General features: G+C 32.5%; 1 protein-coding gene across 1 annotated transcript in view; it reads right to left on the reverse strand.

Moving 5' to 3' along the window:
- Nucleotides 1–4,587: 4,587 nt before the first annotated feature.
- LOC146747581 (uncharacterized) overlaps nucleotides 4,588–17,965 on the reverse strand; it is a 28,661-nt gene continuing 15,283 nt past the window's right edge. The window contains exons 2-3 of the mRNA XM_085496527.1: nucleotides 6,357–6,632; nucleotides 4,588–4,883 (exon numbers count right to left, since the gene is read on the reverse strand). Of these exons, the coding sequence (XP_085352653.1) occupies nucleotides 6,574–6,632 (59 nt within the window). The 3' untranslated portion in view covers nucleotides 4,588–4,883; nucleotides 6,357–6,573. The remainder of the gene's footprint in view (nucleotides 4,884–6,356; nucleotides 6,633–17,965) is intronic.

Here is a 17,965-nt window from a genome sequence, read left to right on the forward strand (position 1 = left end):
CGTCAAACTAATAGTGAGAGACTCGGACATGTCGAATAGAAGATCGCGATGCAATTGCCTTTCTATTTATTTTAATTTCAATATGCGTCTCGAGATCATTACATGGACAAAATAATTTGTTTGTTTTTTTTTTTATGCAAAAAAGATGGGACGGTGTCAGCGTCACTCCGTGAAGCTTTTGAAACCATTGGTAATTTTGTGACCAAGTTTGAAAAATAAAACATTTAAAAAAAGCTATGGAAAAAATATCGATTTAAGACAATAACGGTCATTTTATACCAAACTCCAATAAAAAAAAGCACTACCCTATTTCATAATAAAAACAAAAACGACTAATACACGACTATCCTTCCGAGTTATGAATGTTTTTATGCCTTACATTTTTATTTAATCTCAGATCACAAACTAAAAGTACATATTATATGTCTAACGATTTATTTTAATGGTAGTCAACCTATTGCTCTTTACTCTGACCTTTACATATCAAACAAAGGCACACACTGCATCACATACAACTAATGGCTACAATGATTTATTTTCTATTTTTATTAATAATTGCAGCATTCACGGAGCAAATTGTAACTATTAGGCGATGTGTACACATAGTTGCAAAGAAAATTGAGCAACAAACATTTCAACAAAATTGTCAATAGAAGCGTGTGCAGCTGAACTGATATGTATTTGAACCGAGAGCAAATCAACTGTTTCCATGGTTACACTTGAATGTTTCAGTAAATGTGATCACTATGAAAACAAGCTAAATACATTTACAATTTTGTATTATAGTTATTAATATTTCCTGTCTACAATTACAGTCTCTGTCAGCACGATTCTGGCGACACAGTAATGTATTTTGTATCCATGTCTGGCATTTTGCCGCTGAAGAAAAAAATAGAAATTGTGGCACAAAATCATTCATGGTTTACATAATCTGATCAAAACTCTCACTACTTTTTGTGCACAGCTTTTGCATACAGCTGCTTTTTTCTTTGTGTTTGTGAAATAAATTATTTTCGAATTGCTAACAAATCAATTAAAAAATTCTTTATTATAATGTTTGCCAGAATAATTTAAATAAAATGTTTAAGAATACTGTAAAATGATTTATTTTCACTGGCGTTTAAGTTCGCCATTTTGAAGATTAATATTTTGGATTTTAATTTCCAGAATTAGCCAGGGAAACAATGAGTTATATTATCACTTAATTTAATGGATTTTACTTATCGAAGATACCGAAATTAAAACCCAGTGAATAATTAATGCATTTACAGTAAGATGTGTTTTCTAAATGTTCACATAGGGCAGCTGTGTTTTGGTTCAGGATGCATTATCCAAGGGAATGACCATTTTTCGTTATTTTTTTTATCAAATATGTTTCCTTTTTCTCATTTTACTAATCAAGACATTCCAAAAATATTAAATGAGGTTACTTTAGAAAGTAGACATGACAATGAAAAAAAATCCAGTAAGAGGTGTTGAACTTTCGAACTTAATATAGAACAGGTGCAATACATGTTGGAAAGGCAAGTATAATTTATGTTCCAAACTGTCATTAACACTTAGTTTTTTTTTGTTACCACTTCACAATTAACAAGTTATGCATGAATGAAATTGACCTGCCGGATTCTCTGATTGTATTCACTTCCTGCTACTCAAGTAGCGAAACAGGACAGGTGGTTTGAAAGCCATATGGTTGTAACTCACCATCCAAGCAGCACTGTGTTCACTCATAATACCATTAACATCAATAATTTTTAAAACATGGTAATTAAATCACACATGCGTGCAGGAATGATGGATAAACAAGCAACACCATAATTTGTCAAGATGAAAGAGATATTAGTGTTAATATTCCCTAATATAAGATTTTAGTTGAGTTTTTTTCTTTATTTATTTTTCTGTTTTTTTTTTCATCTTTGAGGCATTTTGTATCAGGCAGAAAATACTGTAGAATACTAAAATTTCGCTTGGAATTTATTTTTCGCTATTTTCGCTGAAGGGATGATTCCGTGAAAATAAAATCCAGCAGATATACTTTTTTCGTATATTTCACATTAAAATCATCAAAAATTAGTGAAAATAAATTCCATACAAAACGTCCAAAAAGCCTTTTCAGCGAAAATACAGTATTCCACAGTAGTCTACATTAAAGGGTCATGTAAATAAACAATGTATTTCACATGCAAAGTATACGTCGCTATAAGTCTGATATCGAACACGATGCGGCGCGACGACTACTAAATAAATGAACAAACAAATAAATGTTAGGTCTGGACAGACTGCTAATATTTATCCACAGCAAATTTGTTGAGAATAGAAATACAATTCAATTGTCCAGATATAAATAAAGCATTCTTCTTCAATGACATTACTATCAAGTACAATTATAAATTTAGTAGTTGTTTGATGAATTCCTGTGACTGATATTATTTACCGTTGGCAGATGTTTCCATGCATGTACTAGTAGTATACAGAACATAGGAAGTGTTTTGTCCATCAAATACTCATCTGTATTCATTGTTTGGGTGCATTTGAAGATTGACTTTTAGTGTTCTGTCACTATTAAAATGGAGATTCTGTTTACATTGTATGTTGCAGCTTAACCCCATGCACAAGAAAAAGGCGGCGAGACAAAGAATTTGACATTTTGCTGTGTTTTTGAAGTAACTCTCTGTTTGATGTGACTATTTTTCAGCTGTTACCAAAATATTAATTTTGGCTCAGTGTTGCATAAATATGAAAAAGATTATAAAATGCAGCTTATATAACCAACATTTTTCACCTGCCAAATCATGGTATCATACAGTAGATGTATATTTGGAAGAATATTTAGTGTTATGCAGTGGCAGAACCAGGCATATACCGACTCACACCTATATATAGTAATCAGATTTGCCAGAAAGTACAGAAAATGGTTAGGATTTTTCAAACTTTGAATGGCATGACAAATAATTGGTCCGTCAATGTCATGGTCTAGTAGTAGTAGTAGTAGTAGCTTTTTTAATGTTTTAATTTGATATGTACTTCTAGGACACTGAACTAATCTACTATACCCATAATACATGGCGCAGAGAACAAGGAATTCAATATGTAGCGCCACCAACTTCTCATATACTTACACTTTTTTTTTTATCAGTTCAGGGATTTTTTTCTAGAAAAAAACTGCAAGAGGGAGGAGCACTGTAATTCAGCGGCGCCAGCGGAGATAGTGTTCTCCCTCCCAGGGTGTGGAGTTTTTGGTAATTCTAAGTTAAAATGGAGCATTCTATGCCTTCCTTGGGGCCAAAATTACTATCAGACAGGTCATAGTTGAAGACTGTGGCCACATGTGATCCCTGGTCAATCAGAATTTCATGGTTGCCAGAGGATCTGCTCCCCAGGGTAAAGGGGTGCATGGCATGAGGGGGCTGCACTCCTGTTCAAAAAAATCCCTGAGTTCATGTGTTTTGAGTTATCTGCATGAGCTTATTTCTCATGATATAGTTTTTAAATAAAACAATTAAACAAAATATGTTTTAACATTTTCTTCTTTGCTATCGATAAAGAGCCATTGCTCGAAACGTCTAGCTATTTTTAATAGTTATTTAGGACTACGATTACCAAATATTATCTTCTATATATCATATTTATCAGTCCGAGCAGCATTTATTTATTTATATTCAAAATATGCGCTACCTGCAAAGAATTTGATGATGTGTGCTAACATTTTATTGCAAGCATTGTGGTAAAATTGAATTTGGCGCCCTCAATGCAGTTAATGATGGTCTTGCCACTGTGGGGTAGATTAATGGTATTTTGTGACAAACTTTTTGTGCAAATTATTCCCCTAAATGTAAAAATTGTCTGGCCAAAATATGTACCCTTACCTTTTTCTTTTTTAACTGACAAGTGTGTTTCTTTTTAAACATAGCATTATTTTTTTTACTTGTAATGTCTGTAATGTGATACCATGTTTGTATTTTATGTTATGGTATGTACCGCACGAAGACAGTACAGCGGGAGTATCGGCTAACGCGCAGGGCACAACGGTGTACTGTCTGAGTGCATACTTTGAGGTATACTCGTAATAACCTTATTATTATACATCTTTTCCATCCAAGGATAAATCATGAGAATGCCGAAATTCAAAATGTTTAGAACAGAATCAGCGAACTTCTTTGTGTGGAGTTCGGGCACACCCTGGTGGCAGCCATGTTTGTTTTTATTATTAGAGAACGCTTATGCGCGTAATCATTCCATATTTGAAATTTGCATTTCCAAATATGGTAGGATGAAAATATCCTGTAAAATACGGCCAAATTACAGCATGCTGTAACTTATGGGGTTATAGTGACAGATGTATAATACAGTATGTAAACTGAGAACAGACTTCTCAAGGTAGAGTGAACCAAGTGAGTATTGGTCACCAGATCCGGGAGGAGAATAACACACTGGAGAGGAGTACTTGTAGCCAAGGTGTTTATTGCTCAACTGCTAGGCCTGGAACTGAGTCTAAATAATCACGAGATGTTCCAAACAATGTATCAATATCATTATGCAAATAACTAAACTAAACGTCATAGCCTCAAATCATTACACAGTGTAATATTTAATATAGAATTACTTTAATGCAGCTATGAACAGTAAATAATTTACACTTTCACAATCTTAGCAATAAAATGCAGCAAAACTTTCAGCTTCTGTTTATTTCTGAATTCAGCAAAAATAATTTTATTTTTTCTGATATCTTTGTTTACATGTAAATAAGACAAAAAAATGACACTATTCATCTTTGAATTCAATTTCAATTTTGACCATCTTCTGTTTTGCCGTATTGGATGAATGGACAGGAATCCCTTGTTTGATTAAGTAATTGCATGCTAGCAACTACAACCCATCATCACCTAGGGAAGAAAAAAAGAAAGGAAAAATTATGTAAAATCACAAGTAATTGAGTACTCATCTACTGGTACAATAGTATACACAACTAAAACGAGTCGGCCATTTGGAATCAGAATTTCGTAAGGAATACAATTTGATATATAACACACATGTACATGCATGTTTAAAATTGATTGCAATTAGTCAATGTCATGTTCAATGTATGTACAAGGTCTGAATTTAATCTGTCCATGCCCGACTAAGTTCTGGTTCTAGAATGATAGAAATGCTTGATTTTTAAGCATTTTTTGGAACTAAAATGGCCACCATCCAGCAATCTTGAACAGTATCTTAAAACAAATGAATGAGCATATGTATCCCAAGATGTATGATGTATGTCAGATGTTTGAACTTGAATTAAGTCACGTTCAAGATACAGCACAGAAAGAGGTGAACCTATATTTCCTCATTTTCTAAATGAGGAGAGAGGAGGAGGAGACTGATAAAAACACAAACGTAATTACATCAACAGTTTTAGTGAAACTGTCTTTAGCACCAACAAAATTAAATATTTTAAACATATATTCAAGGTAAAGTGGTGATAGCTGTGATTCTGAACAGATTTTGTTATACAAGTATAACCACATAAAGATGTAATAAACAAAATATTGCATCAGCAAATGATCCTACACAATGCAAATATAACAGAAAATGTGATGAGAAAACTGAAGGTCGAGTATTCACTATTTTTTTGAAATCAATCATGTGTTGGAAACCAAAGAAAATTACGACACAAAACGCACACTATAGGAAGTAACACATAAAATCATCAGTGAGAAGCCGTAAGAGAGAGGCTTGTTGTAAATTGTCTTCTTGTACTGTAATCCCTCAGGTTCACTTGTGTGGATTTTCAATAGATGGTGCCTCAGCAGGCCTAGACACAACCCTGCGAACATCTTTTTTTCAATGGTTTACCGATAATGTACAATAACGTAATAGAGTGTATATGCACAAAAAATTGTATTTATTTAAAATAAAAATTGAAGAAAACGGATTAAGCTATGTATTCCTGAAAACGAGGATGACAAGTTCTACAACATGCTGTAAAAGGGTAGTCTTTACTGCAGAGAACACCTTTCTCTGCCTGCCATCACTTTGACACAAATTCATGTGTTTCTCGCATAGACCATATCACAATTCCACATTTTAGTGTATTACGGATCGTTAGGTCAGACTGCACAAATAGCCATACTTTGTGATCGGTGGAGTTGTGTTTGATCAGGGTTTAAAACAATCCCACAATTCACTATGATTTTAGATTGCTTTATGGTCTGTGCACGTTCATCATACTGTGCCAGCTCAAAGTTTAGTGGTCACATGAACAAATTCACAGAATAATTAAGTTATTTACAACTTGTATCACTAAGACTGTTTCCACGCCTAAAACTAAACTTCAGTTTGAAAAAAAAAATTGAAAGTTGAATAATAAAACTTACTTGTTCAATCATTTTTCAGCGTCTTCAATACATGTACATATCCCTCTTGAAGTTTTTAGTGTCTCTATCATCTCGATATTGTCATGGCAACAATATGAATGGCAGTGATTGGATGTTTTCCACACATCTATAGGATGTCATCATAGACCTTATCAGTTTACATGTCGCATCGTGACTGGCAGTGATCGGCTCGCTGATTATTCTGAGAAAACAGAATTCACTTCAGATCAAGTGATGGCAGGATTTCATCTTCATCATCGAAACAGTCGTCAAAATCTGTCAAAACAGAAAAAAAGTCTTATTTCATAAAATTAACCTGCATAATTTTGTTCATATTTGTCTTCAAGTAGAAAATTCTTATTGTTGATCAAAACAATATCACGAATGTGAGTGGGCTCAAAGTAAACATGCAAAGTTTTCACAAAAGAACATTCCATTGCTAATTTAACTGTTTCAACTGTCTGTATCTCCTGTAGTTTAAACATGACACATTGTTTTACTATCTTGAGTTTCAACAAAATTGAATGCGTAATGTTTTACTTGTCCTTCATGTATTAACCATTATTATGTAACATGTTATTTCAAAAATAGTGCATGACCCTAATTTTTGTTTTCACCAATGAATAATCTATTCACATGCATCAGCATACTCCAAAAATGTCATGAAACTGTACTAATCAACCTTAACAAAAAAAAAATCATGGTGTTAATAGTGGTGACAATAATCTTAAATGGCGCCCTCACAGAAGTGAAACAACAACAAAAAATGTTTGTGTCCATTACTGTGCACCACCCTGGCAGCAAAATTAATTATATCCATTTCAAAAATGACAGTGATAGATTCATAACCATTATGTATATATGAGTGAAATCACAAACCACTCAATAAATGACACAAAGCCCTTTAGGTATAGCAGTAATACACCAACTAAGCAATTAAGTAATGAGAATATGTTTTTATTTTATTTTTTCAGAATTATTTGTTGATATTTTTTAACAACATTAAATAAGGCAGTTCAATACTGGATGGAGACTGAATTTCGATCTGACGATATATCACTACGTCGCACATCCATACACACTTCAGATATGTTACCGGTATATGTCAATCAGAAAATCTGACTATACAAGTACGTCTTAAGGCTTGCAGGAGACTTTTAAAAGGAATATCAGATTTCATTACTAATAATTTTATTTTCATAGATTCTTTATATTATTACTTTTACACAACATGTATTCTCATATAGTTGACAACACAAACTGAAATATCAAGATGGCGAGATAACATTTCAGACCACCATTATTGCGAACGATATTCAGTAACCTTCAATGATTTTATTTTTGTATACAAATACTAGTTAAAAGATGATGGTGTGTCATTCACTCAATATGCATTGAGTATTTCTAATTATATTTGCCAAAATATTAATTATATTTCACACAATAAAAAAAATGGTTTTAACAGAGAGATACATCAGGAATGATAATTCACCCTTTATTGAAATTAAATTGGTGGAACACAAGAATAGATTGTCTGGAGGTCTGGAGTATGAAATATAATAGAAATCATATTTGTGCTATAATTTCGGCATTGACGAAAAAAAAAAAAAAAAATTTGATTAAAATTAATGAAAAAAGTAATGTAATCGATCTATTGAATTGGGGTAGGAAGGATTATTAAATTTGATTTTAATAGATATAATGATTTATTATCATTTTCATGGATGTTTGAGACATTTTTTCATATGACAAATGACTTGATTTGTTTTTTTTTTGAATACAACATAAAAGAAAACCTTCTTAATGTGATTTTCATCATCAGACATTCGATGCAAAATTTTTCACATTTTATATAATTTCTTCACTACATTTATGGAACTAAATAATTTTTCCATTGCATACTGATCCACTTCTGTCCCTATAAAAAAATTTGAAATCAACCTAATTTTCTGAAATTTGATCAAGAATTGTAGCCAGTAGGGAATTATATCCATTCGAACCAAAATTCTCAAAAAAAAAAAGAATAATACATGAACATTTTGGCACTTGAAAGATTAAAGAATTTGAAGGAACTATGCTTCAAGAAAACAATATGGTCGCCTTTTACAAAATAAACCCATGTACATAACCCACAGAAAATAGATAATGAATTTTTCTACCAAATTTAAACAAATCGCAAGCATCATCCCATGCGACTTAAACAACATATGTATAACATTCAATGATGTGTTATGCGACAGTGGCGTTTCAAACCCTTAACCGTCATAAACCATACTTTGCATCATTGGGGTCAAATCTCTTGAAATTTTACATATAAAATAAAATAATTACAAAATTGATTAGAAATGCTTGTTTTGCATGTGATACTGTCAGAAAAGCAATATTAATTTTATTAACACATAACAACCCTCGTAAGAAAAGAAAAGGGTTACAATAAAGAAGAATAAAAATAAAAGTACACAAAACGCAGTTTAAAAAACAAAAAATATGACCGATAAAGTACGTGTTGCTGTCTAAGCCGCATACATACAGTAGTAATCATAGATTATGTTTTACATTTTGTAATAAAACTGATAAAAGTGAATTATCCTCCTCCCCTCCATATGATAAAATATTTAATTTAAAATGATAGGAAGAGTCTATAGAGGATATTCTCTTTTGTTAACATTCAAAATACAGAAAGATAACAATATCTACAGTATTCCCAATATGGAAGTGGAAACAAGGGATTTGTATACTAATATATGTAGTAATAGGGAGTTAGGAGATTAAAACATTCATCATTCTCTGATATATCCCCCTTGTGAGTTGGTAATAGTTTCCTGTCATTGAAGTGGTATTGGAAACCAAACGTGTTATAACCTTGTAAAAAGATGCCTGAAGCAATAACTGCAAAGATTCACGAAGGTCAATACAAGATTATTATTTTATTATTTTTAATTTGATCGAAACTGCTTTTTGAACACCCATCAAGTGAACGTGCTCATGTCTGGCTTTTTGTGATTATATATTTGTTATTTTCATACAAAATGATGACATACTGTTTCATAATGTACCATGGTTTTGAGCCTAGTTAAACCTTATTCAGAGACATGGCCATGCAAAGGCATTGGCAAAAATACAATATTTTAAACAATATATACAGATCTAAAACAGTAATATCAGAATCATCGGGCTTTTGTGGTCAAGATTTTATACTTGTCAAAATATCAGATTTGAAAAAAAAACTTTAAATTGAAAGGTACCGATAGTAGCGGAAATGAGTATATTATACTAGAGAAACCATAAATGATCATATCCTTTTCATCAACCAGATAACTTATTCAAGAAATGTCGAATATATAACCATCTTGAGAGGCTAAGCTTTTCTCTGAAGGTGTTATTTACCATAATAGTGTGCCTCCGGCACCCTAATTTTCTGTGGTCCCCATCACATAAGATTTCAACAAAATGGCGACTATGTGACATGTGTAAGGTCACTTTGCCCATACAATTGTGTCTAAAACAATATTTCAGTAAGATGTGTTCATCTTTATGTGGTTTATATTTAAACAAGAAAATGTTCAAAATCATAGCTAATGCCGCTCTAAGCAATGCATCACAATCATAGTTGAGTTGTTTTACATGAGGTGTGTACAAGTAAAAAGTTTAGTCATGGCAAACTCCAGGAATATTAAACAAAAGGAAAAAATGCCATCGTACATCTGTGGTTTATCCCAGAGCACCTATGTATCAAGTTTAATTTAAATCTGATGAGTGGTTATTGTGAGATTAAAAAATTTACTAATTTAAGCAAATTAGATTATTAATATACCTGTACACGAATTTTAACCTAAAATCCATCAGGTCTGTGGATTATATAAGAACCTGTATAATAAGTTTGTTTTTATTTAATTTTTTCAGAATAATTTGTTTCTATTCTCATTCTAAAGATATCATGTTAATATGCAACAACATTAAATAAGGCAATACTGGATGGAGACAGAATTTCGGCCTGACGATATATCACTACGTCGCACATCAATACACACCTCAGATATGTTACCGGTATATGTCAATCAGAAAATCTGACTATACAAGTACGTCTTAAGGCTTGCAGGAGACTTTATATTTAAAAAGGAATATCAGATTTCATTACTAATAATTTTATTTTCATATATTCTTTATATTTTTACTATTTTACACAACATGCATTCTCATATAGTTGACAACACAAACTGAAAAATCAAGATGGCGAGATAACATTTCAGACCACCATTATTGCAAATGGTATTCAGTAACCTTCAATGATTTTATTTTTGTATACAAATACTAGTTATAAGATGATGGTGTGTCATTCACTCAATATGCAATACCCCAGTAAATATTTCTAATTATATAAGTTTGATAGAAATTAGATGAGTGGATCTTGAGAAATCTGTATAAGTTGAAAAATAGCATTTTTATGCTAATTAAAATTGTTTACCATTTACCGATATCAGCACTGTCTTGTCTTTGAACAAAATCAGTCAAGGTATATCTGAGAAATGGTTAAGAACCGAAACGCACATTTTTCATGTAATTTTCAATAATATTCTTGTTATAATAATTTTGGACCAACTACAATTTTCCAGTGGTTGCAGATTAAGATAATTTTTTTTTTAAATCATTAAAATATCTTACTGGTTAATTTTTTAAGAAAAGTTGATAGACTGAGGTATTCAAAGGATTGTTCACAGTGTTTGTATATATATATTTTGTGTTGCATGTAATATCTGTCATATTTAAGAGTGATCTTAGTATTTCAAACGATCACAGAATGGCAATTCAAAACACCAGTTAACCATTTTGAATCAAATTACAAAACAAACTGACATGCATCAATAACCAATCCATCATGTGTGATGTTCATACCAAGTTTAAATGCAATCGTATACCCGAGAAACGGTTGATATGATACAAAATGACCTGTATCAATAACCCAAGATATGAGTGATGTTGATATAAAATTTGAATAAAGTCGTCTCAGACATGCACTGAAAAATGAGTTGATGACATGTTCAAATGTAAATTTTTGGTGTTTTGTTTGACAAAAATGGTACACACGTATATCAAATCAATTGGAGTAGCGGTTTTTAAGAAAAAGTCAAAAATGGCATTTTCATCAAAAATATTCTTCAAAAATAGAGATTATTGAAGATATCGCACAAAATAAACAAATCTGACAGAGGTCAACCAAAGGTATCCAAGCAAACAGCAAAAGCAGGTATAATGAGTTTTTTAATGGAAATAGTCGTGAATCCTTTACGTAAAACAAATTATCAAAATAAGTATAATTACCGGTATGAAATTTTCAGATTTCTAAAGTGGCACAGCTGTGGTGTGATCAGAGTAGGCAATGGGTTGACCCCATGACACGCGCCGCGTGAAATTTGAACACGCAATGCTGTAGGCATGAGTCTGAAAACAGAATTAAGAAACAGACACCTCATTTGAAACAAACATGTCAATATCAGGTGACAATTACAGAAACAGTTTGGTCAGCTGCTGAAGTGTTTAACACTTAAATATCCGCTATACGGACATGTATACAACACTAATTGAATCTGCAATATTTTACTCCATTTACTATTATTATTACCGGTAGATATTTTTTTTTAATATTTTTTTTGTGCCAGGCGACAGTTCTGGACATTGAGTGTCACTGTTGTCTCTCCTGACTTTTTTATTTTGTATGTGCATATTGCAAGTACTGAAACATAGTGCATTTTATCATACCGGTATTCATGTTATTTGGGACTACATGACAGGGCTGTGTGTCCATCTCTCTGTCAAATGCAAGGAATTGGCCTTCCCATTGAGTCTGTGGCACACTCACCCAGGGTAGGGGTCGACCGACCCTTTGATGTTCAGCCCAAGGTAGGATTTGAACTTGGGTCTACCGGTCATGAGTCTGATGCGACAACCACTATGCTACCAGTGACCGTGTATTATTATTAGATATTAAAACAGGACTAAAAATAGATTTTTTTTTTAAATAAACAACAACAATGTCACGTTCCATGAATTGAAAAGTAAAACTCTGCAGATTTTCTGTAAATTGAAATTTGCTATTTATAAATATCTCCAATTTATGAATGTAGGTGTGACCTCAATGTTTTGTTTCATTGTCCACATACTTAAAATAAATAGAAAATAGTGTGGGAAACTAGGAGCAGCTAACATACTCACAGTTAAAAATGCTCAATACTGTGCGATACCATACTACTTGCTCAATCAGAGATGCATGCGCTTATGGAAATTACAAAGCTATTTCTGTGGTCAAATAAGTAGTATTTTAATGACTAGGTGATTAAAACAAATCAATATTTTGCTTAAATGTGCTTCTATTAAAGGAGCAAATATTGATGTAGTACAAGAATACAGTCGCTAAAGAACTCAGATATACTACCATAGATTTAGTAAATCATTGATTTGATTCATAATTCATATCTTGCAATTGAATAATTTAATACATAAGTTTAGAAGGGCAGAAAAGTTAAAGTTTGATAAAATTTCACGTTTAGGGGCTTTAGAGGCACATACACACACGTAATCCAAAGTCACAATGCAATTTAATCATAAGCTGAAATCGTGTAGTAACTAGGGTCCTGTTCCTTTTACTTCTTGCGTAGCAGCGTACTTCATTGACCGGGCAACAGCTATGAGACAATAATAGCAAGACACATCAAGTCTCCAGGCCATTCATTACGTATTTACCGACGGTATCCTACTTGGTCCAAACATGGAGGTAAAAAATAGCGCACCCTTGTAAGTTACCTATTGATATGCTAATTATGGTATATTTATCTACCGATTGTCTCTGAACTATGCTATCATTGATTATTTTTTTCACTGCCCAGCCCAACGCAACTTTTTCACACCTATGGTGGAAATGAACAGATAAATGTACCCCAAACCTGTGGGGGGATTAAGTTTTATATGGAACAAGTAGTATATCGTCAAGGTGGTTATAATGAAAGTCATACAAGTAATATATTGCACAAAAGGAATATTTAATTGCAGAAATATATTATTTGTTAAAGTTATCGCATACAAGTTGTTATAGATCAATTCATCATAGTAGTTAAATTTTTTTATTAAATGTTTTACCAAATGGAGAACAATTACAGTGCTATGGTTGATTATAATACTCAGTGACATAGGTAGCCCTGTTCTTTATCACTTCAATATGGCTGCGGCCACAGCAGAACATCTCCCCAAACAAAAGAAGAAAGTAATTAGTATACACCCACCAACATACCAATGTCATCAAACAAATGGTTGCCTAGCAACCTTTGTCTCTTATGTTGAATTTGGGTCGGTTGTACAATGAGGACACCAAAAATGAATGATTGAAAAAGTTGATAATTTATTCTTTAGGTTTTTATTTTAAAATCGGGTTGTTTATAATTCACCAATCCAGGCCATATCGCACAGAGCCTTGCGTTATGGAGAAAACTCCAGCCAAGCAGAGGTAATGCTATAAAAAAACTGTATGTCACATAGCCAATAATTAACCACCCCACCTCCCACCCCCTCCATAGAATATTCATGTTCCTGGGCAGCACATACCGGTATATCAATACGAATGTGAGCATTTATTAGATTTTCAGATGAAAAGACAAATTAAATTTTCATTAAGAATCATAATTAAAAAAAAGTTGTGTTTTATGACATTTTAAATGGAGAGCGTACTGTCTTCACTGATCTTGGGAAACAGAAACAATTTTTTTTCAGTCATTATATTTTATATGCTAAACCAGTACTGGATGTACCGAGTGAAACCCTGCAGTGTCTGAAGAACAGTTAACAAAAAATGAAAGAGAAGTGTTCCCAACAATCTTAATTAATGTCATTACCCAACTATAGTCTATTTATAATAAAACAACTTGAAGCTTGAAAAAACCCCAAAATTTGTGGTTTTGTTAAATAAAAAAAAAATTGTTGTATTGATGTTATGAACACAACTGATGTTGGAATCAATATAAAAATGAAGCCTAATGTTTCATCCAGTAGATAACAAATTATCGGAATAAATTGTATGTCGTGATAACATAAATAGTGTTTATTTGACATTTTACGCATGTTTCAGTAGATAGAGATATCAGAATCAAAATATATATATTTCAAGATGGCCATGCAGTATCGTAATATACGACCATAAAAGGTTTAAAAGATAGCAATTCTGTACAAATTCATGTCACATGACATCTGATATTGATTGGTTGTTATCTCGCGTGATGCATCGTTTGAACGCTTATCTGATTATGACCTTATAAACTCTTTTTGAACTTTGAGAAAGCACAAATAAAAATTAAATTTCCCTGAAGTATGAAATCTGGTATGCAGTGAGGAATTTATACGCATTAAAAGAATGAAAAATATTACATGAAAAGAATTTCATCAGTTGAAATTATATTCTGCATAAAAGAAAAAAAAAGATTTAAAATTCAATCGGCCATGCATGAATGCATGTGCATTGAAATTAAAATTGATGTCTCATTGCTATAACTCATTACCTCCAGATTTCCCAAGACTAGACAGTCTCCGTTTACTGAACAGTTTAGCATGTACAAAAACTCATAGCTGTTGACATAGAAAATAAACCTGAGTGGCTAAGTGGAAGTGGCAAGGTAGAAGGTAGCTGTAAACTGCTATATCTATGTATAAACTACTTGTAATAGAATCTATCCCATATATCATGATAGTTCAGTGTAATAAAGTTGTGTAATAATTTTCTAAAATAAAACTTGCTCAACACATGATTTATTTTTGACTTTCAACTATAATTGGCAAATCTATACCGAGAATGTCAGGATAAAAAAACATTTTCACAAATTTCATTTCTCCAGGGAAAATTGTGAATCTATTTATAATTTTACTGTGATTCTAATTAGAACAGGGAATCACAGTGAGTTGTTTAATTATGTGGTTCTCAGGAAAATAACTCCTTGTGAATGCCTGCGCAAATGGCTAGTGACGAAAATTTTATTTTGATGAAATTTTGCACATGTTTAGGTATTTTTCTTTAATATTCTTTTATTTTTAAAATCTTAAATTTTAATCAGCAAAAAGATTGTTCACAGTGTTTGTATATATATATTTTGAGTTGCATGTGATATCTGTCATATTTATGAGTGATCTTAGTATTTAAACCAATCACAAAGCAGCAAGTCAAATGACCAATATCATGACGCAAGTTGTCATGGAATGACCTCTTAATCTTACATGGTTTTATGATCAATATGCGCAGTGGGACGAAAAACAGACGATATTCCACAACAAATTTTGTTTTGAATTAGATGCTAGGGCCGCACGCATACAGCGAACACACAGACACAAGCGGTCATTGTCGAAGTTTGTGAAACACTACATAGTTGATGGCGGTACCATGTTATTGTAGATGCTCAATATAAAAGCCAAGTAATTTTGTTGATCGTGCTTATAACATTTATAAATATAATTTTTTTTACATTTTGGAAAAGTTTATGGAAGTAATGGAAGGTCTAGGTGAAAATGGATACAAAGTTGTAACAGTACGCTACATTTGATGCAGTAGTTTGCACTGCGCAATTTTCAACTTCTGCAAACTGTCGTCATTCTTGTTTGATCACTCGTGATTTCTCAACAGTGGGGTGGCACTAGCTTGAACATACATAAATGCACAAAATATACAGGTGTCAGCCAGTTGTAATTAGTTGTAGAAGCAACATTGTTACACAACGTGGTCAAGTTGTTAACGTGCATAGTTATAACAAATAAATAGCTTAGGCTGCAAAGTAAAAATATTTTGTGTATATATGTTGAGTCTTAAAATACAGGATCAGATATTTTACTTACTGTGGAATACTTTATTTTCGCTGGAATTAATTTTCGCTGAAGAGGCTTTTTGGGCGTTTTGTATAGAATTTATTTTCACTGATTTTTGATAAGTTTTATGTGAAATATGGAAAAAAAAGTATATTCGCTGGATTATATTTTCACGGAATCATACCTTCAGCGAAAATAGAGAAAATAAATTCCAAGCGAAAATAAAGTATTCTACAGTATAGGATCAACAGAAATGCACGTTCCATGAATGATAATATAAAATCAGAGGAGGAAATAGGGACATGTATGAACATTAGGGAAATATATTTCTCAGAAACGCAAGATGAGAGACCCCTGTGGGGATGCAAATGAGGCCATTATTGTATGGAGTACGAACCAAAGTATTATGTCACTAATCATGTCTCTTCTGCCTGTTGGTCTTTGTCACAGAGTCCTCGCTTTCACATTTTTTTTACAAAGAAAGCAACACATAATGGTGGTAAAAGGATCCTTCATGGCGCATTTGTTCGGCTAGCTTTAATGCATACGCATTCCTACCAGTAAGTCAGGAATTAGGGCTTGATATCTATACCTATACTCGTATAGCCATTAAAGAAATCAATCAAGGTATCAGTGTCCAAGTATGCAATTATTTCTCCATTTTAAAATCATTCACTTTACTAATTGATTCATGAATATTCATAAACTCATGCATGGTTAGAACATTGTTTCAGTTACGGTAGTAATTGTTTTTTTATTGTAGTAGCTATACGAGTTAAGTCTACCCACAATGCATCAGTCCATTTCTAAGCTGATTTTGTCAATTTGAGGAGGTTTGATTACAGTTCCACAGAATGTTCTTATTTTGTTGTATGCTAGGAGATTATTCTATTATAAGCTATTAGGAATAATAAAAAACCTCATTTTTGAAAAAAATTGTATGTTTATATAACACTGTAAAAAACACACACGCTATAAAGAAAAAATTAATATTAGCGGTTCAAATATACAAAAAAACAAAAACATTGTACATGTAATTTTTTCTAGACACAGGATATTGAGTAGGTTTCTGAAAAACATTTTCTAGAAATGAAAATATTGGGTCACCGAACTTTTTTGAATGATAAATACCGGTAATTCACAGCTAATACGTGTGCGATAAAACGGTTTCTCACATGAAACACTTCTGCAGCCATTTGAAAAAATAATGACCATACTCAAGTATATTCAAAGTATAGGTAAGATAATGTTTCCTGGATACATTGAGACGTTTTATCATTTTGCAAGTTATAGCTACCGGTAATAAACATGAGTAAAAAAAAATCCCAACAAATGAAATATTCTTGAGACATAAAACGGCATTATTCTTAAAGCGAGAGGGTCGTCACATGCGCACGCGTGGGAATTGAGTCCTAAGCGACGATAACAAAACACGCTAAAAATGCAAAGGCTCATGGATAGAAGCTTGTTTGTAAACAACGACACGCTATGCCCATCTGATGCATGCGCAGGTGACGACTCCCCCGCTTTAAATTCGTACAAGGCAGTCGAACTAGCTGCCTCCGTGCACATATCACAAAAATGAAAGTGTATCTAACGTGCAATTAACAATACGTTCATAATGCATCCCGGGAGGTGATGTGTATGCAGATTACAGCATATTGGCATTAAAAAAAATATTTGAGTGATGGATAGTATATGGAAGAGGGGGGGGGGAACCTAGATAACCATGGAATTGTTAATGATAAGGATTTCCATTATCAGTTGCCATGGTGAAA

The sequence above is a fragment of the Saccoglossus kowalevskii genome, chromosome 3, assembly GCF_978046115.1.
Source record: "Saccoglossus kowalevskii chromosome 3, keSacKowa6.1, whole genome shotgun sequence".
NCBI lineage: Eukaryota > Metazoa > Hemichordata > Enteropneusta > Harrimaniidae > Saccoglossus > Saccoglossus kowalevskii.